Source organism: Labrus bergylta, chromosome 24, assembly GCF_963930695.1.
Source record: "Labrus bergylta chromosome 24, fLabBer1.1, whole genome shotgun sequence".
NCBI classification, from domain to species: domain Eukaryota; kingdom Metazoa; phylum Chordata; class Actinopteri; order Labriformes; family Labridae; genus Labrus; species Labrus bergylta.
In genome coordinates, this window is record NC_089218.1 from 1,393,683 (window position 1) to 1,414,308 (window position 20,626).

The 20,626-nt window shown below is 37.9% G+C and overlaps 3 protein-coding genes and 1 non-coding gene across 6 annotated transcripts; 3 read left to right on the forward strand and 1 right to left on the reverse strand.

Annotated features, from left to right (window-relative positions):
* Window positions 1-1,781: 1,781 nt before the first annotated feature.
* On the forward strand, window positions 1,782-1,853 carry trnae-uuc (transfer RNA glutamic acid (anticodon UUC)). Its single transcript has one exon. It is a non-coding gene; the product is annotated as a tRNA-Glu (tRNA).
* A 1,310-nt stretch (window positions 1,854-3,163) lies between these two features.
* gk (glycerol kinase) lies at window positions 3,164-13,004 on the forward strand. 2 transcript variants are annotated; one of them, XM_020656920.3, is made up of 21 exons: window positions 3,164-3,380; window positions 5,211-5,284; window positions 5,384-5,490; window positions 5,582-5,659; window positions 5,850-5,929; window positions 6,112-6,249; window positions 6,329-6,438; window positions 6,573-6,639; window positions 6,875-6,892; window positions 8,524-8,559; window positions 8,649-8,716; window positions 8,808-8,850; window positions 8,941-9,021; window positions 9,119-9,197; window positions 9,385-9,481; window positions 9,561-9,645; window positions 9,743-9,863; window positions 10,558-10,701; window positions 10,780-10,866; window positions 11,179-11,265; window positions 11,724-13,004. In XM_020656920.3, exons 1-21 carry the CDS (start codon window positions 3,288-3,290, stop codon window positions 11,732-11,734), a joined length of 1,704 nt encoding a protein of 567 aa, XP_020512576.2. In that variant the 5' UTR covers window positions 3,164-3,287; the 3' UTR covers window positions 11,735-13,004. The 2 variants fall into 2 exon arrangements, with proteins under 2 accessions (XP_020512576.2, XP_020512577.2); XM_020656921.3 differs by lacking the exon at window positions 6,875-6,892.
* A 149-nt stretch (window positions 13,005-13,153) lies between these two features.
* Window positions 13,154-18,604, forward strand: nfkbiz (nuclear factor of kappa light polypeptide gene enhancer in B-cells inhibitor, zeta). Its single transcript, XM_065952211.1, has 11 exons — window positions 13,154-14,173; window positions 14,260-14,402; window positions 15,135-15,229; window positions 15,560-15,885; window positions 16,345-16,450; window positions 16,537-16,683; window positions 17,275-17,338; window positions 17,431-17,600; window positions 17,711-17,821; window positions 17,916-18,083; window positions 18,184-18,604. Exons 2-11 carry the CDS (start codon window positions 14,324-14,326, stop codon window positions 18,220-18,222), a joined length of 1,305 nt encoding a protein of 434 aa, XP_065808283.1. The 5' UTR covers window positions 13,154-14,173; window positions 14,260-14,323; the 3' UTR covers window positions 18,223-18,604.
* Window positions 18,605-19,008: 404 nt separating this feature from the next.
* On the reverse strand, window positions 19,009-20,403 carry n6amt1 (N-6 adenine-specific DNA methyltransferase 1). 2 transcript variants are annotated; one of them, XM_020656918.3, is made up of 6 exons: window positions 20,060-20,400; window positions 19,891-19,977; window positions 19,701-19,791; window positions 19,526-19,609; window positions 19,312-19,453; window positions 19,009-19,239 (listed from the first exon to the last, which is right to left on the reverse strand). In XM_020656918.3, the coding sequence occupies exons 1-6, from the start codon at window positions 20,194-20,196 to the stop codon at window positions 19,133-19,135; spliced, it is 648 nt and encodes a 215-aa protein (XP_020512574.1). In that variant the 5' UTR covers window positions 20,197-20,400; the 3' UTR covers window positions 19,009-19,132. The 2 variants fall into 2 exon arrangements, with proteins under 2 accessions (XP_020512574.1, XP_020512572.1); XM_020656916.3 differs by having other exon boundaries at window positions 19,312-19,609; window positions 20,060-20,403.
* Between the last annotated feature and the right edge of the window lie 223 nt (window positions 20,404-20,626).

Consider the following 20,626-nt stretch of genomic DNA (forward strand, 5'->3'; position numbering starts at 1 on the left):
TTTTATTTTCTTTGCACTTATCAGCCACCGTAATTTCCCCACTTCCGTTCCGTGTCGTGGGGGACAATCAATGTACAAACGATTTGTAGTCTAAAAATAATCCATTTTAGTTTAAATAAATTAAATACCTACGATTGTAGACAGAATAGCTAATTCTTCATTTTTATATATTTTCATATGAACTAACTACGCTCTGAAAGGTGAGAAAAAAATAAAATGTTTTTTAAGACACAAATGTAGTTCCACATTTTGTCCATTGGAGGGCAGTATAGACACACCAAGCAGTGTAAAGATGGACAGAACCTGGCAGATTTACACTTCCGGTAAAATAAAACAAAATAAAAGGTACTACTACTGTAGCTTTCATGGAGACCAAATCATCTGCTAATAAAAAACTAGTGTCATCGTTTAAAAGCTCACATACATAAGCGTACTCTAATGTTTAACCCGACGAAGCTTTTGTCCGTTTTTCTTTAATATCCCGCTAAAATAGCAGCGTTTTTTTAACGCTACGGTTTTAGAGTCTCCCAAAACCAAATTAAATTCCAACAATCGAGTCAGACACGGTCATATATTTATAATGTTGATAAAGCGTTGAACCCAAGATTAATAGTTAAAAAAATGTATTCAGAAAGTTTTACTTTGAAAAGTGAAAACGGAAGTAGCAGGTAAATGTAATTTCCCCTAACTTAACAACAGTTTGACTGTAGTTACTAATCATGTCCACTAGATGGCAGCCTAACAATGCTTTTTCATCAAACACCCAATATTTCCACTTTTCCAGTTCGGGGTCGCGGGGGACAATCTACGATCGGTTTATAGTCTACAAAGAAGCCAATTTTACTTTAAATACAATTAAATACCTACGATTGTCGACAGAATAGTCAATGCTTAATTTTTATATATTTTTATATGAGCTAACTACGCTCTCAAAAGTGAGAAAAAATAAAATGTTTATTAAAACAGAAGTGTAGTTCCACATTTTGTCCTCTGGAGGGCAGTATAGACACACCAAGCAGTGTAAAGATGGACAGAACCTGGCAGATTTACACTTCCGGTAAAATAAAACAAAATAAAAGGTACTACTACTGTAGCTTTCATGGAGACCAAATCATCTGCTAATAAAAAACTAGTGTCATCGTTTAAAAGCTCACATACATAAGCGTACTCTAATGTTTAACCCGACAAAGCTTTTGTCCGTTTTTCTTTAATATCCCGCTAAAATAGCAGCGTTTTTTTAACGCCACGGTTTTAGAGTCTCCCAAAACCAAATTAAATTCCAACAATCGAGTCAGACACGGTCATATATTTATAATGTTGGTAAAGCGTTGAACCCAAGATTGATAGTTAAAAAAATGTATTCAGAAAGTTTTACTTTGAAAAGTGAAAACGGAAGTAGCAGGTAAATGTAATTTCCCCTAACTTAACAACAGTTTGACTGTAGTTACTAATCATGTCCACTAGATGGCAGCCTAACAATGCTTTTTCATCAAACACCCAATATTTCCACTTTTCCAGTTCGGGGTCGCGGGGGACAATCTACGATCGGTTTATAGTCTACAAAGAAGCCAATTTTACTTTAAATACAATTAAATACCTACGATTGTCGACAGAATAGTCAATGCTTCATTTTTATATATTTTTATATGCGCTAACTACGCTCTCAAAAGTGAGAAAAAATTAAATGTTTATTAAAACAGAAGTGTAGTTCCACATTCTGTCCATTGGAGGGCAGTATATGCAGTATTCATAAACCATTAATGATGGGGAGATGTGCGTGGTCCCATATGGTCTAGCGGTTAGGATTCCTGGTTTTCACCCAGGCGGCCCGGGTTCGACTCCCGGTATGGGAACTTAACTTTTGTGTATTATTTACAGGCTCGTTTATTTAAATACGAAAAAATAATCAAAGCAAACATACAATTTTCAAGTAACGCCATCCGGTGGTGAAGGCTTCGGGCCCGCAAAGAGTACAAGTTTATACTAGAAATCCTAGTTAATAAGTTAAATGATATAATATATATAATTTTAACTTATATGAATTATATAATTTAACTTCAGGCCTACATGATATAATTTTATTTTTTTTATTAACCGCAATTGCCTTTAAATATTATCATAAGGATTCAAATGTTACCCAGAGACATTTATTAAATATGTAATTTCATGAAAATTTTGAAAACAAATATTTTCATCAAGATGATTTAAAAAGCAGATTATTGCTTTTTTTTTTCCTGAAAAGGTCTTGATTAAATAATAATAATCTAACAACCGTGTTCCCTTTTTAATTCATTTATACACAACAAAATATATAATTTCCAATTTATCTGTATACAAAAAAACATTATTTTAGACATCATGTACAAGAATGTATTTAATGTAGACAGCTGATAATAAACTGTACATCAAATGTATTTTAGTTAACAAAATATTAGTTTTCCTCTTTTTTATTTTAACAAACGTTTTCTTTCACAATTTCACATATAAACATATGGACATATAAATATATATATTAACATACACACTATTATTTCCCAACATATAAACATTTTTGTTAAATCTAGCAGGATTGTTAGAAAGATTAGTGCTGACTTATTGAAATTCTTGTTGTTTTGACTTCTGTCCCTTGTTGATTTTTTTTGTCCTTGCTCAGTTTGTTGTCTGTTTACATTTGTCTGATGTTTTCTTTGGGAAAAGTTTGATTTTTATTCATTTATTTTTATATATAATCCCCCTAGTCTTGATTTATGTTTGAATTAACTTGCTCCTGTGTATTTTGCTGTTGTATGTTCATCCTCTTTAAGAGTTTGTATAAACATTTTTTGTATATGTTAAATTTGTCAATAAAGACGGTTAAAAAAAAAATACATTTATACAGAATAAAATAATTTAAAACGAAAGAGAAGGAAGAAAATTTAATAAATGTTATTTAATTAATTAAATAAATAAATACACATGTTTCTATGTCTTATCCATGTCTATCTAAATATAATATTTATAATTAATATATAATATAATATAGTATTTTTTGTATATGTTAAATTTGTCAATAAAGACGGTTAAAAAATAATAATAATAAATAAATAAATAAAAAAATATATATTTTTTGTTCCCTGTTGTTGCTACTCGACATTTTGCGTCATCATTGAGCTCCAGAACGATCGTGACGTTTGAACTCCGCGACTGCCCTACTGCCCCGTCTTTGGTTGCGCTTGAGCCGCCCTGCCGGTGCAGGTAAATCCGTTTCCTATCCTGTGCTTTGTGTGCCAAAGCTCCGGGGGCTGTCCATGCACGGCACCATGGCTGCGTCCTCACACCGGATCATGCTGGGCCCGCTGGTTGCTGCAGTGGACCAGGGTACGAGCTCCACACGGTTTCTGGTAAGACACACCGGACCCCCGTCGTTATTTGAATGTGTTATATAATCCTCATAGACATGTCAAAGCTGCATGTGTCCTCTAACGTAGAGCTTCAGCTTCCAGAAGTTAGTCTGCAGACTTTTAACGTGTTTGTTAGTCGCTAAACGTGAATAAATCATCTGTTTGTTCAAACAGCTGTGAATTAATACGGGAGTTTAGAATATCCAACGGTACCTGAAGGCAACAGTGGAGTATTTATCTGAGGGGCTTAGAACATAGAATATAATAGAATAGAACAGAGTTGTAAATGGTGTAAATTAATATAATAGAATAGAATAGAACAGAGTTATAAATGGTGTAAATTAATATAATAGAACAGAACAGAACAGAGTTATAAATGGTGTAAATTAATATAATATAATAGAACAGAACAGAATAGAGTTATAAATGGTGTAAATTAATATAATATAATAGAACAGAACAGAGTTATAAATGGTGTAAATTAATATAATATAATAGAACAGAACAGAGTTATAAATGGTGTAAATTAATATAATATAATAGAACAGAACAGAGTTATAAATGGTGTAAACTAATATAATATAATAGAACAGAACAGAATAGAGTTATAAATGGTGTAAAATAATATAATATAATAGAACAGAACAGAGTTGTAAATGGTGTAAATTAATATAATATAATAGAACAGAACAGAGTTATAAATGGTGTAAAATAATATAATAGAATAGAACAGAACAGAGTTATAAATGGTTTAAATTAATATAATAGAATAGAACAGAACAGAGTTATAAATGGTGTAAATTAAATATGAAAGATTAAATGTAAATGTGCAGAAACAGAGCAGTAAATGGACAGTGTTGACATAAGTTAAAGTGTAGACATGTTATCAGCAGAAACTATTCAGTATAAAGGAGAGTAGACAGATGAAGTGAACATGAGTGCAGGGATCATTTGTAAATGTAACATGTGCAGAACAGATGACAGTATGGAGAGACAGATCTGATCATGATGACAGTTCTCTGCTCACATGATGAGCTGCTGGAGAGCGCTTCATGATCAACAGGCTGACAAAACTTGTTAGTTTGGTTTTCTACAAAAACAAACAAATTGGGTGGATGGAGACGTTATTGCTTGACAAGGAAGGAAATGAAATACAGCTACAGGAAACTAATTATTAATGTTGTTTTCAAGACAAATTGAAGATTTTAAAGGGTGCTGCTATTTCTTATGGTTAATCCAGGTTTGTCTGCTATGTTTTGCTTTCTTATTTCAGAAGTGTACAGAACAGATGTAGTTTTTGATCTGGGTGTGGCCAATAGGAAAGAGCCAAGACTTTAACTGACATGAGTCATCTCAAACTGCAAGCTTTAATGCCACACAACATGTGCTGATGTATTTATAGCTGTGATAATCGTACCATTAAAACTGGCTGTGTGTAGTTACTGTAATGCTGCTGTGTGCCAAATACCAACAAAACTCTCAAATGATGACTCATGATAGTCTTTCTCTCTCTCTGTTGTCTCCCAGGCGTTCTCCTCTTTACTTCACTTCAATGTATTCATTTCTCTCTCTTTTATTTTATCATCAAAATGTTGAAGTTGTGCTTTAAATCGACAGAAAAGTCATGTCGCTGATAAAAGTGAAATATAACATAATTTTAAGAGTCAAGAGAAGCGGGTTTTGGATTTAAAGGATCCCTCCACTGTTCAGAAAACCTAAAAAAACAACAGAGAATTAGAAATCCCCTCATGTCCATGATGGGTTACCTATTAAAAGATTGTGTGCAGGGTTAGAGTGGTGATGCGTTTTCTTTATCTCTTTATACTGCAGGTGTTTAACTCGAAAACAGCAGAGCTCCTCAGCCACCACCAGGTCGAGATCAAACAGAGCTTCCCCAAAGAAGGGTAAGAGATCAAATCCAACACATCTTCTAAAAGATGCACGCTCACTTTTGAAACGTGCAGATGTGATGAGCTGCGATTATTCAACCGGATTATTTTCAGATGGGTGGAGGAAGACCCCAAAGAAATCCTGCAGTCGGTGTACGAGTGCATGGAGCGGACTTGTGAAAAACTCACCCAGCTCAACATCGACATCTCAAACATTAAAGGTGGAAATGCAGTGCAACGTCATTTTTTTAAATGTATTTGAAAGCAGTGATTTTCTGTCTTGAATCAGTTTAAATTGTCCTTTACATGTAGCGATTGGAGTGACCAACCAAAGAGAGACCACGCTTGTTTGGGACAAAGAAACCGGGGAGCCTCTCTACAATGCGATCGGTACAGCTTTCATGTTTCCTCCTCTCTTTGTCCATCTTTTCATCCATACTCATATTTGTACCACCTTTACAAGGTCAACCAGTCTGACTCTGTCTCATGATGTCATTCCTCTACCAAACTGTGGCTAACACAATCAAACAGCAGATGTGTTTCTGGTCACTCTAAAATAACGGCAGTATTTCATTTTTAGTTTGGCTGGACCTGCGGACTCAATCAACAGTGGAACGTCTCATCAACAAAACTCCAGGAAGGAATAAGAACCACCTGAAGGTGAGCTCCTCGGCCTCATGTTATCATATTCAGCACAATATTTGATACAAATATCAACATTTTTCTAATTTAATGGGAGCTTTAATAGATGATTTTGCAGTTTTCTCCCAGCCTTTTCGGAGCAAAGCTTCCAGCAACATTTAAAGAGAATCTTTTTTTTATCTTGTTTTTTCTTCCTGCAGCATAAAACAGGGCTTCCGATCAGCACGTACTTCAGCGCAGTGAAACTCCGCTGGCTGATGGACAATGTGGACGAGGTCAGGGAAGCCGTCGTCTCTCACCGCGCCATGTTCGGCACCGTGGATTCCTGGCTTATATGGGTGAGTAAAGACTTCCAGGCCCCAACACTTTCCATAAAAATCTGACTTTTGATGTGTTTTTTAATTGACTATCCCTCAGTGTTTGACCGGGGGTAAGTCAGGCGGCGTCCACTGCACAGACGTGACCAACGCCAGCAGAACCATGCTGTTCAACATTCACACATTGGACTGGGACCCTGAGCTGTGCAAGTAGGACATTTCATTCCTCTTCCCTGCTTTCTGACAGACTTCACAGTTTGACTTCAGATCATGTCAAAGCCCTTTATATTTTCCAGTTTCTTATTGACCCCGGTGCTTTATCCCTTTCCTCTCCTTCCCATCAGGTATTTTGGTATTCCCATGGAGATCTTACCCAGAGTGAGGAGTTCTTCAGAGATCTATGGCCTCATGGTAAGACCGCACAGATCTGTCACTTTAATGTTGAGTCCACTTCCAATTCAAAAGTAAAACTTGTATTGTTCTGATTTCATTGCTGTGTGACTACACTGTGTTTGCTGGCCACTAATATGACCACAGAGGTTTGATCGTCTGTTGTCAGACTGTTTTTAAGTGCATGAAGGTTGTCTGAGAAACTCTTTTAGGCATTTTTTACGTGTGCCATTGTCTTCTCTTCTCTCACTGGTAGAAAATAAGTTCTAGCCTGGTAAGTAAAACCTCGCCATCAGCTCTTCCCCTCATCATGCAAAAATAACCCCGCCCTGCTTCTCCATGGCCAGAGTGAAAACAAGCCATCCCACAGTGCATTTCCAACACTCATGTTTCAGGAGCTGTTGAACATTTGGTCCCTTTCTGCAGATTATGCTTCTTTGTTTATCATCGATTAACTAACAGACATTTGCCGTTCGTATTCAAACACACCTTGGCTGCAGCACAGCAAAAACAATCTTCAAAACTCGGCCTTTTAACCTCTTTTGCATTGAGGTGGTAAAAGAATTAGGGCACAAATAAAACAACCAATAGGCTAATAGTATCAGCACATATGGGCCTTTACAAAAGTACACATCTGCAATATAATGGTGCATGTGTCAGCATTTTTTTTTTTTACAGCAAATATAATGCAGAAAACAAAAGAATGTGTGGATTTGGAAATGGTGTTACTGCATACTTTAGCCAGCAGATGGCGCTGTAACTCCACATCTTACAGTATTACAGGACTTCTGAGTATGTTTGAATCATCATTTTGGTCCAAATTAAAAAAAGAGCCAGCTTGATAAAGACCTAAATATGCCGCCGTATTGCTAATTGTAGTTGGTCTAAACTGTCCCTGGCTCTAAGTGCAAAAATAAAATTGAATGTAACATTCTTAAACAGCGACCATAACTGTAAGAAAACGACATTATTAAGTATGTGAGATTTTTATGTATGCAATTCAAGCCATGTGATTGGCTGCTGCCCCCCCCCCCTTTGCTTTGTGCTGGATACAAACAATTGTGAATGGGTGCATGGATAAGGATCAAAGCTATCAATGTATTATGTTGCCCCCTAGTGGCCATTCGTCCATAGCTTATAACAGACACTCATTCACAAAAAGCAGCTCTTTTTCTGTTGTTTTAATGCAAACACACACAAAGAAGTTCATATACTAACACTTTTACACATGCAATCTATTGGGAATGTACTGGATGGCCCCCTGTTGCTTCTGTTATGGCATGCTACTAAACTGGTTGTCGTTCTCGTCCACAGTATCACTGCCAGCATCCTGTTTGCTCGAAATCTCTTCACTCTTGGGCACCGTTTTATTTAAACCAACTAACCAAAACAACAGCCTGATGTAGGAGTGAAGACATTTTAGATTTTTACAGGAGCACACTTTCCCTTCACTGTGAAAATGTGGTAGAATAAAGATCGCTATGTTTCAGTTATTTGGCTCCATGAAGTCAAATAATGAGTAATTCCCCTTTTTTGTTTTCAGTGTTGTTGTCGTTTTACAGTTCATGACATGACATGATGAATCTGAATGTTTTTTAACAGAGTAGTTGCTGTTAATTTGATCTTTTACCATCAAATGTGTGTTTGTAGAATCCAGTTTTTAATCACATCGTTGTCATTACTTCACTCAAAAGTCATGCAGGGTTTTTTTTATTTAAGTAAACTGGGAACGAAGGTGAAGTTTTTCCATTTGATATCTGATCGGTGAGGATGTGTTCAAGACCAGAATTCTAAAAGAACCACCAAAAAACAAAACAAATAAAACCCTAAAAAAATGTAATTTGAATGTAAATGAAGCACACTCTCTGCTAACTCATTAAACAAGCTCGTCTTTCCTCTCGACAGAAATCTGGAGCTCTTTCCGGCATTCCCATTTCAGGGGTAGGTTTCTCTCCCACTCTCCAACATTACTAATATTTACTTAAAAATTTCTGAACGACTAACATTGTGCCTCATCTCTTTAAAAAAAGTGTCTCGGGGATCAGTCAGCAGCACTTGTTGGACAGATGTGTTTTCAGGACGGGCAAGCCAAAAACACGTAAGTAGCTTTGTGTGATTTTGTATATTGTGGTTTTCTTGGAATGTTTTAATAAAACATCCAGTAAAAGTTAGATTATTATGTGTTTCAGGTATGGTACTGGCTGTTTTCTGCTGCGAAACACTGGAGCAAAGGTACATTATTCACCATTTGTACTGTAAAGACACACTTAAATATATATAGCACATGTTACATGAAGCATTTTCCTTCCTTTTGTTTTGCAGCCTGTTATGTCCGACCACGGCCTCCTGACCACAGTGGCATACAAACTTGGCCGGGACCAACCTGCTTGTTATGCACTGGAGGTACAGTATAGAAAAAATCTACAATCTGACAATAATCCTCTCCCTCTGTCTCTCTTGTAGTGACACATCTGTCATTCCTTCTGGTTCTTCTTTCCAGGGCTCTGTGGCCATCGCTGGAGCTGTGGTCCGCTGGCTGCAGGACAATCTGGGCATCATCGAGTCCCATGAAGAACTTGGTAAGCTCTGCTTTCGGTCATCCAAAATGTGACATTCAGCATCCTTAAAGACTGTGGTGCTGTTTCTCTTATAGATTTTCTGTAAATCGTTCTGAGGGAGTTTTTATCCCAACAACTGGAGGAATATGAATTTCTTCATATGTTGCTTGACTGATGGCTTCATGTTTCTTTCTTTTTCCCCGTGCAGAGAAGTTGGCTGCATCGGTCGGTACATCCTACGGTTGTTATTTTGTTCCTGCATTCTCGGGTCTTTATGCACCTTACTGGGAGCCAAGTGCAAGAGGGTAAGACCAACAACGACTCTGTGGTGTGGAAAACAACTTTCAAGTTTATTGCAACTCTTTTTTTTTTTCTGTGTCACAGGATCATCTGTGGCCTGACGCAGTTTACTAACAAGCGTCACCTCGCGTTCGCTGCACTGGAAGCTGTTTGCTTCCAGACACGAGAGGTGAGAGCTACATCCCTCACTGAGTTCTTTCTCTCAAACTCTTTTTGGTAAATCTGGTATTTTTTTGGTGTAAATTACATCATCTGTGTGGATGCAGATACTTGACGCCATGAATCAGGACAGCGGCATCCCGCTGACTCAGCTGCAGGTTGACGGAGGAATGACGTCCAACAGGTTGCTGATGCAGCTGCAGGCCGACATCCTCTGCATCCCCGTTGGTGAGATTTCCTTCTATGATCGTACTTTTCATAATTGTCTGTTTAACGTGGGTCAAAAGGGATCAGTGTTAACATGTCAAAATGAAAGTTAAGACAGCCAGTGAAACGAAAGCTGACAATGATCAAACTGGTTCCTCAACAGCATGTTTTACCCTCAACAGCATGTTTTACCCTCAACTGCATGTTTTACCCTCAACAGCATGTTTTACCCTCAACAGCATGTTTTACCCTCAACAGCATGTTTTACCCTCAACTGCATGTTTTACCCTCAACAGCATGTTTTACCCTCAACAGCATGTTTTACCCTCAACTGCATGTTTTACCCTCAACAGCATGTTTTACCCTCAACTGCATGTTTTACCCTCATCCGGCTGCAGAAACTGCACATTTATCTGATGTGAAGCTGGCGGAGGATGTCATGGATCTGGGTCACTCTAACATCTTAAATACTCGGGGGCCCTTTTTACAAAATAGAGACATGATTTTACTTTTAAGTGCATCACATGGAATAAATAAAATCTACAAAATCCTGTCAATGCTGAGAAAATGTAGTTAATGCTCATTTACATATTTTGTTTCCACACCTATACAGTCTCTAACAAGCAATCAAATCTGACAAAATAACCACGTCAGAGAGTCATTTGTTCACATAGTTTTTATTTCTAGTAAAGAGTGTATTGATTGTTATTTTCAGTGAAGCCGTCCATGCCTGAGACCACCGCTCTGGGTGCAGCGATGGCAGCCGGAGCAGCAGAAGGGGTGAGCGTGTGGAGTCTGAGCCCAGAGGACCTGAGTGAGGTCACCTCGGAGAAGTTTGAGCCTCAGATCAACCCTGAAGGTACAGTCTGTTGTCTCTCTCTCTCTGAAGCATGTCTCTAATCTGTCTAACTGTTTTCTTTGTGTATGTGCTCTGCAGAGAGTGAGTTTCGGTACGCGCGATGGAAAAAGGCGGTGCAGAAATCCATGAACTGGGAGACCACAGAGCCTCTTGGTAACGGAAACGGTAGGCACTAAATATAAGGCCATGTGACATTTAACAAAATCATCACACGCTGGATCAGCAGTGCTAGGTATTTTAAGAGCAGGCACACTTTCTAAGGAGATAATAATTATGTAATAATGTTCCTGGTCGGTTTGATAACACTGTTTTTATCTGCTCAAAGATGATACATTATTGATTTTCTCTTTGGACTTTTATGCTAACATTGATATCAGAGAGTTTCTGTAACTCTACTTTTTGTATCATCTTGTGGTGTTGGAACTAATTCTTTTCATTCTTCTCTCTCTTTTGTTCTTTGCTTCGGATGACTTAAAGGTGAATCTAGTATCTTCAGCAGCGCCCCGCTCGGCTTCTACATCTTTGGCAGCATGTTGATGTTAGTTGGTGCGAAATACCTCGCAGGTCAGTGTCTTCTTAAAGTGTTCGATTCTATTAGCAAAAGGATTACTGACTAACATCTGTGCACTCAGATGTATGAAGAGTCAAGTTATTTAGGTTTAAGTGCACAACACTGTTGAAGTTTTTGTTGGGAGTAAGCAAGCAAATATCAGCAAGAATAAAAATTAATTATTTATTTATTTATTTATTTATCAAGTGAATTTCTTGGTGCTGTTTGGTCTCCTAAATAAGAGACGTTTTCTTTATGGAATTAAGTTTGAAGTGAGAATTTAATATAAAAAATGTAGATCATACTCTCAGTTACACAACTCAATTCATCCTCTAAACTTCCCATTAGCATCTCAGTTATTTATCCAATAAAAAAAGATAGCCTAATGCTACGCCCTTGAAATCCTAGACATGTGAACAAACCATGTTACATGTTCAAGAATGAACTCCAAATGCTTTTCCTTCCACGTCAGGCCACCATTAGGTTCCAGCTCCTGGAGGCGTTGAAACAAAAAGGAAAGTAGAAAACAAACACTCTCCACGTTGGACCGCCTCCTGTCCACTCGGTTGCACTCTTTCCCCAAACATAAAGGCATTCCAGGAGAAAGACACTCATGCTGAATCTCCCCGCTGACTGGATAAACAAGTGACAACTCACTAATGGGACTTTCTCCTGATTATCTGCCTCCTTTTTTCATTGGAATGCTTTTTTATTCTGCAGGATACATGAACACAACGGTACATTTTTATTTTAGTGTGCATGCAGTATTTTATTTAATTTTTTTACAGTATTGATATCAATCTCTGAGCTAATTTATGGAAGCTCCAACAGTGGTTGTTCAGATTGTCATTATCTCTCCACAGACGTTACATGTAGTTTGCGGTCTTATTTGCATCCCTAGTGGTTCACCTGGTGGCCCAGACTCTCAACCAGGAGCTACAATAGAACATTTAGTGCACTTTATAATTGTGTTCTGTCTTGTGGAAGCAGTGTACTAACAGAGTCTAAAATATATTTTTTCTAACAAGTGGAATTAAGACACTGAAAGGTTAGTTTTAAGTTAAATGAAAACAAGGGAAGGATGAAAGTGAATGAACTGGTACATACTCTTGTACATACTTTTTGTAAATAAATAGTTGGGTAATGTGCGATGAGGAATTGGCAACAATTTCTGGATTATTTTTGTTCACATTGAAAATATGAAGACATGTGAATAGAGAGGAACACAAATTAGTTTATTTCTGTGAATTTGGTACGTAAATAAATCTGTAAAACAAACAAAGAAGAACGTTAAGACCACTGAAGCAGATGTTGGTTATAGATGTAATGAATCAAAAAATATATTTCAACAAAACTTGTGATATCAGTTCTCTAGCCTCATGCTGATACCCTTTTTTTGGTGCTAATTTTGACGCAACATGAGAGGAAACTAAGTCTTTTTAAAAACTTGAACTGCTTTAGAAAGGTGCATTGTTCCATGGTCTGCACAACATCTGCTGAATTATGCAAAAATCTTTGTCGAACAAATCACATGCATAGCCGACAGTTAATAATCGAGAAAGCTTTTTCTTTTTTTTTTTTGCATTAAAATGTTCAGAGATTGATATTTATTCCTAATAAATGTGTTGTATTTGACTTCTGTGATGACCTGGAAAATAAACAGTCAGTTTATTTATTTGGATGAAGACAAGAGCAGATAATTAGTTTTAAGTGATTGGTGAGTATAGTCCAATAAATGTATGAAATAACAGAGTTTAAAGACTCATTGTGTTCATTTAAACACTTACAAAAGGGTATTTACCAATGAAGTTAATGACTATGAACGTTTAACTCTCTTGTGCACAAAAAGAGCTTTTCATTATCTCGAAATCTATCAGACTTATCAGTTTGTTTAGAGGATTTTTCAAACATATTTCCTCATACTTTGTTCAAGTGCTAAAACAGAACAAGCATTCTGATTTGGACCAAAGGATCGCTCAACCTGCTTTAAAAGGGGAAATCCCCAAACACTTGATACGCTCAAAAGGAAACCAACAAACAGTCCAACAAACCTTCACTTTCATTTAATTTAAAGTTTTGGACTTCCGTTTGCACATTTTAAGATTGGACATGTTTTTTTTTTTGTTTTTTTTTTAATATTTATGGTTTTAAGGTGTAAATGGGGCTTATGTGTATCAAAATAAGTGCATTTATCCTAACTAATGCACATATTTATCTTTATTTTGTATCTTTTATGTAGCCTAGCTATTTTTAATTAGTATTTCCTCTTATTTCTATTTTTAATACTATAATTGCTCCAGTCTTTCAAGCTTCAGTTGTTAAATTTGTCAATGGGGGATCAATTAAGCCTAGAAGATTTTTCCCCCTTCTCTTTAATGTTTCAGTTATGGCTCAGCAGGTCAGCTTTTCTTAAGCATAAAGCTACAATGAGCCTAACTTTAAAAAAAACAAAAACATAATAGTGTGTGTGTGTGTGTGTGTGACATTGGGTAATCTTATATTTTAACGTTTGCTATGCAGTTGAGTTAATGGATAACTTGAAGAGACAGAATTGTTCATGGGTTTTGCTTATGTGTCCAGCAGATCATCCCTCATTTGCATTTCAACTGACCCTTAATGTCTTATTTTACTGTTTGATGAGTGGAATTCAAACTGGCTGATAAAATGAGTTTCAGTCGTTTTGCACATTTAACTTCTTGTAGATAAAGATTGACTTTTGTAGTTGTTTTTCCTTAAATAACAAAAACAAAACCGGTTTACTCTTTGAAGCAGTCTGTGATGTGACGAAATCTGTCTGCATATAAAAAGCAATTTTAACAAAACACCAGGTTCACCTTGATCTGCCATGAACCAGGAAGTGGGGGTGTGTTGCTTAGCAGTTTGTTCCTCATTTCTGGTCGTGAAGTACAACAGTGCAGACAGGTGAGTCAGTGATACAGTACATTTGTTTAGTACACCTTGTCAGTGACGCTTGACTGCATTGTGCTGACAGCCTCTTTACATTCCAGGCGTGCTTTGGATGAGAGTAGAAACTCAAAGTGGATCTGAGTGTTTTTAAATGACTGCTTAAACATGTTGGATCCAAAAGGGAACGAGATCAGAGGGAGCCAGCTTCAAGCAGCATGGACCGACTTCAGCCAGAGTAACAAAGGTTTGTTTTCATGAATACGGTAACCAGATATTCACATTCAACACGTAGGCTACTTCAAGTTCTAGTAATTGACTCACTTCTGTTGTATAAAGGCAGAGGGGAAATGGGAAGGCTACTTCTTACTACTTGAAACCTTAGTTAAAGTATGAAAGCATTGTACCATGAATGGTTGGGTTGTACAGAAGCCCTAAAAGGACAGACATCCACACAATATTTCTCCATTTTCCTGTGATAGCAAATTCATTTTGATTTTTTTTTTCTTAAGATCTTAAGAAATCTGCTAAAACTCACATGACAACCAGCGTTAGTATCACTAGATAAGGAGATAAATAAGTGCAGAGAATCTTGTAGCAGCTGAAATATACTCCTTATCACGGGAAAACAGAGTTAGACAAAGAGTATTAATGCATGTCTGCTTATGGCTTCTGTACTTATGAATGTGTATTTCCTTCAGTGTAATAGATTTTAAAAGTTGTACTAATTTCCCTTCTTCACATACTTCACAACATTCATTATGTTATATGGGCTCATGTGTTTGTAGTGTAACCACCCACTTCTTTACAGTGATTGTTATTGAAGTGGCACTTATGTGAATACTTCTTTTTGTTGTTTGCCATTTACATCCCATTATATTTTCAAATGAAAACTCTCCTTCTTTGAGACATCATTACATCTTTCCATTTGATCAAATAGATCTGTGAATAATCTTTACTGTGCTCTCTCCCCCTCCAGTTTTCATCAACGCTGATCCCAAACTGCCAGATTACACCCAAGCTTTTCCCAAGAAAAACACCACTGTAAAAGAACTGCTGATGATGAGACGACAGGTGAGTCACAGGTCGAGCAGGTATGTGTACAAGTATATGGACATGATAAGACATGTTTAAGAGCATTTCAATTGTTCGGTTTGGATCTGTCAGAGAAAGTTTCCTGTTCGTATTTGTTGCTTTTTTTTTATCTTGGAGTTTAGATTTTTCATTTTTGGGCTTTTATTTAGATAGAGAGAGAGACTGGGGATTTGACATGCAGGAAAGGGGCCACAGGTCGGACTTGAACCCGGGCCGTCCTCTCACAACCTAACCCCTTTGCCCCTTGGTTTTATGACATTCGTTTAACGTGCTGAAATGAAAATAAAGCGTTTGATTATTCTCTTTTAGAAATGGAACTGCTCACGGGACGACGTCAACTTGGAGCAGAAGTTGAAGATTCCAAAGTCTGAGGCGTTTGCAAACGACATAAATCTTCATCAACTGGGCCCTCCAGCACCAGTTTACTCCACGATTACTAATCACTTCGTCCCTGCTGCTCCAGAGTATAGTCCCAATCCCCTGCAACAAATACAACATCCACCTCTGCAGGGACAAATGGCTCCAGCGGCTGACGTCAAAATGTCTTTGTTTCACTGGCAAATACTGCAAGAGGTGAAGAGAGTTGGAGGAGTTTCTCCTGAGCAGCTGAACATGCAGGATTCAGACGGTGACACGTATGTACTGATGAAGAAAATGATTCATTCAGATCAGTGATTGTCAGTAGGCAGAGAATTTAAAATAGTTAATAATTAATATATCTACAAAGTATTCATGTGACACCTACCCTGCGTCAGTGGTTTCAGGCTTTAAAAACAACAGCATAGAAATCATCAATCTTCTCGTTGATCGTCTTGTTTGCTTTTGTGAGTCATTTAATGGCATCAGTTTTAATTTCAGTCTATTTAATAAAAACTTCTCACAGGAGCTTTAAAATAGTAAGTAAAATGAAACTAAACACTGTCTCTTGTTAGCCACCACAAATAAAGAATAAATCTATAATATTTATGTCAGCTACAACTTAAAATTTTAAAGTAGAAATTGTTAGGTGAAAAAAAATAATAATATTGAGCTACTTGTCCAATATATATTGAGCTATAGAGTTGATAAACTGTGTATAAATATATGTTATTCAGGTATCTTCACATAGCCGTTGCACAAGGGAAACGGGCTCTTGCTTTTGTGCTCGCTGCAAAAATGGCCAGTTGTGGCTCCCTGGACATGAAGGAACACAATGGGCAGGTAAAAACCAAAATCAAGGCTTCATGTGTGCGTCCTTTAAGAGCACTATATCACATACTAACTGCATTGTTGTACTTTACACACAGACAGCTCTTCAGATAGCCGCCGCCACAAATCATCCCTTCATGGTCCAGGACCTGCTCCAGCACGGAGCCGATGTCAACCACAGGGACCTGTGGGGCTGCTCTCCTCTGCATGTGTGTGCTGAAAAAGGCCACTTCCTCAGTCTTCAGGTGCGAGCTCGCCGTAAAACACAAATCATACTCAAGTAGAAGAGATTAAAATCTGCAACTGGATCTGTCAATGTTTGACTTTGTCACGGGAGGGGGCTGGAGTCGATCTCAGCTGTCATTGGGGAGAGGCGGGGCACACCACAGACTGTTGATACTACACCTGTCTTTGTTTGAATTTCTCTTTATTTCCTTGTCCTTCAAAATGAAAATTAGCTCATTGAGAGTTAAACTCATGAACTCCAGAGTCACAGTTAGCAGCCTAATATGTCCTGGGACTTTTTTTTAGCCAGACAGCTTAACTTTCTAAGAGCTTTTTTAAAAGTTTCTTATTCTACAAAAATGGTCCCCCATGACCTCAGACATGCACTCTGAGCTTATAATATATAGGAAACCCTGTTTGTGATCGTGAATCTTTAACACTGCTAAGGTACAGTGTGTCTGACTTGTTAATTCATAACTTTTTATTAACCCTGTTACCATGACAACCTGTGACTCAGTGCACTCCACCAACTGAGCTTCATTTACATGATGGGTCATATTGTTGCCGTGCCTTAAACAATTCATCTTGAACCTGTTTTTCTTTTTCTACAGAGCATCTGGAGGACCCTGATGGGGAGTGGGCGAACCATTGATATAGAAATGTATAATTATGAAGGTGAGCATACTTATTTAATCAGGTAATGTCAGTATTGCTGATGCCTCTGTGACATATCGTTCTGATTTAACACTTGAGTTGTCTACCTGCAGGTCATACACCGCTGCACACAGCTGTGTTGTGTCACAGTGCTGTTGTTAGAGAGCAGAGGCGTCAAGGAAATTCTTGTTCATTCATGGTGATGGAGCAGGAGCGGAAGAGACAGAGTTATATTGAGTGTATTAAGACTTTGCTGCTCATGGGCGCCTCCTGTGGGACAAAGGTAATTATTGCATTTCCATGGTCTGAATAAACCTTGAACTGGTTGCCTTTGTTTGGTGGTTTGTTTTATTCCACATATTAATGACCCTGTTTTGATGTTTATTCTTTAAGGATTTAAAAAGTGGACGCACGTGTCTGCACATGGCTTCTGAGGAGGCAGACGTGGCGCTGTTTCACATTTTCTTTGAGGAGTCGTCCACCCTGCAAATTGTGAACGCTAAGGTCATTTTTCAATGTTGGTGCAATGAAATCCAATTAAAAGTTGGGCAATGCAAAAAAAGTGCACATCTTTAAGTAGTGCTTCTGTGTGTTTCAGACATTCAGCGGAAACACAGCCCTGCACATTGTCAGCTCTTTACAAAACCACAACAGGCAAGTGGAAATGGTGAAGCTGCTGATGCGAAAAGGAGCCGACCCCGGGATCAGGAACTTTGAGAATGATCTTCCGTCTCAGCTGGTGCCTGAAGGCCACATAGGGGAAAAGGTAGAGTATGGCTACATTATGTTTTCACCTCAATTTGAAACATACCGTTATGAAGAGCAGGATGTTTATGTGCTGTAAAAATGTCTCTTTTCTCTTGTAGGTGAAGAAGATCCTGAAAGGGAAGTATTGTCATGCTTAAGTAAAGCTCAGGAACACTGTCAGTCAGATAGTCCGCTCTATTATGTAACTATTTGCCCAAACAAGGCAGATGCTGGTTGTTTCCATGAAACATGCAACTTGTTCATTACCATGTAATGCTTCAAGAAAAAGTTATTGTTTGAGATGTTTGTGTTGTAACTCTTGTTTCAGGCAGATCATGTTTGAAACTTCATGTACAATGAGTGAATATGTATTTAGTAGTTTTGAATGATTATTCATTTTTATATCATTTGCCTTTTTTTAAGTAGAATGTTTAGCTGCATTTGTTTTCAGATATATGTAATTGCCACACATTAGGTGTTATTTTACATGGGTGATCAGTGTACACTGTTGTCCATTTAAAAGCATTTTTAGAGTTTTAAGGTTGTCTTGCATGGATTTTTTATTGTCAATTAATTTTTGCAGCCTCATAAGAAATGTATTGTGTTTATTAGTATAGGAACAAAAAAATAAGGCTCATTTGTTAAATGGTTTGGTTTTAATATTATAGTCCTTGTTCATATGATCAACAATCACAATCAGTTACAGTTTGACTCTTAAAGCACAAAGAGCCCAGGTTTGATGTTGTGTGAGGTCCTTGCATTAATGTTGCTTAAATATCATGTAATATGAATCCTCAGTAATGACCTTTTCAACAAATACTAGGCTGTGTTAAATAAAAAAAGTTTGGACATGAGTGCAAGTGCATCCCAACAGGACACATGGGACCGCTTTGCTTTCAAATTCAAAAAACATTTGTGTTAATTATTGAAGAAAGACTCCAAAATTGATGCATGTTAATATTTTATTTACACTGGACATGAGATGTTTTCTTCACTCAAAATCAGTTCTGCAAAAATATACGTTATTTAATCCGTTTAGAGAAGATTTATCAGAAAGTTTCATGTTCGTCAGCTCCGATGGAAGCGCAGCACAGACAGTCTTTCGTTCCCAGCTCTCGTGGACAAGCAGGACTCTCCCTTCAAACCGTGCTTACATAGTGAGTGGATGATTTCCTCTGGTGGAAAATAAAGATAACTAGTCATGAAATGTCACTAAACAATCACTCTCGAGACAGCGCTGAACTTACCTGGATCGTTCTCAGCTATAGTGATGAGGTAGAATAAACCTTCACTGGAGAGCAGCTGAGCTACCAGAGGCAGAAATCGGTCTGTGACCTCTCGTCCTCGTTTCCCACCAGCCCAGGCTGCTTCTATACCTCTGCTGCCAACCTGGAAGAAAGGCACAATATCTTTAACAATCCTCATCAGCAGTAAATAAAAAGCTGTAGAGAGCTGGATCACCTCCTCTGAAGGGGTGACCACATAAGGAGGGTTGAAGAGGAGGACATCCACTTTCCCGCCTAGTCGAGGCAGAAGAGAGTCCACCTTAAGTGAGGAAAGAGAAAAACACTTATAAATTCAAATTCTTGCACAAAAAGCGTACTTTACAACTGTAGTAGGCTATTGAATGCCTCACCAGGGATGTGAGAACAGGCTGCAGTGACACATTGTTGCAGGAAGCGGTCTTTGCTGTGCACTGAGCTGCAGCCGGATTCACATCAGTGCAACTAAAAAAAAAGAGACCACAGATGATTTCCTTGATACATTCAGAATAGAAAAGCTTAAATTTCCTAAAATGATGTGATGAGAAAGTGTTCCACACTCACAGATAGAGAGCTGAAGGTCCAATAACTGATGCCAGGAATGCTGACACCACTCCAGAGCCACTGCCCACCTCCAAACACACGCAGGGGCTGCACACAGCAGAGGAAATAAACACGCATTCATGATGTGTGAACGTGATGCGTTCAGGTACAATCATGTAACTTTTCAAACCTGATGAGCTGGAGTCTCTCTGCATCCTTTTCCAACGCGTCAATCAGTAGAAACGAGTCCTCCGCAGGCTCGTAAACGTCCCTGAAGTCTCCCCGTCCCGCATGAGAGTATAAAGGTGTGGGGAAACCTGTGGTCATGTTTGCGTCTCAGCTGCAGGAGAGGAGTTCGGAACTTCTCTGCTCCTTCACGTTTGGTGGGTAAATGTTACCTTCAGTGTCATGAGCCGTGCAGCTCTGTCGTTTTCATACATTTGAGTCACTTTTACTCACAGAACAGCTCACGTTCTCCACATTGAAGCTAAGCAACCAACTTCCGCGTATACGACCTCACGTCACCGTGACGTAGAAGACACGGACGTACAGTAACCTCTCAGATGTTAAAAGCGTGAAACGTAGAAGAGTAAAAACAGACAGTTGATTCTCTTTGCTCTGTATAACAATGTAGGAAGGAATAGATACTGTTATACCGTTGTTTATATTTTACTATTATATATTACCATTATTTTTCTTTAGTATTATTATATTATTAGTTTAAAAAAAACATTTATATATTTTTTTTAAATTTATT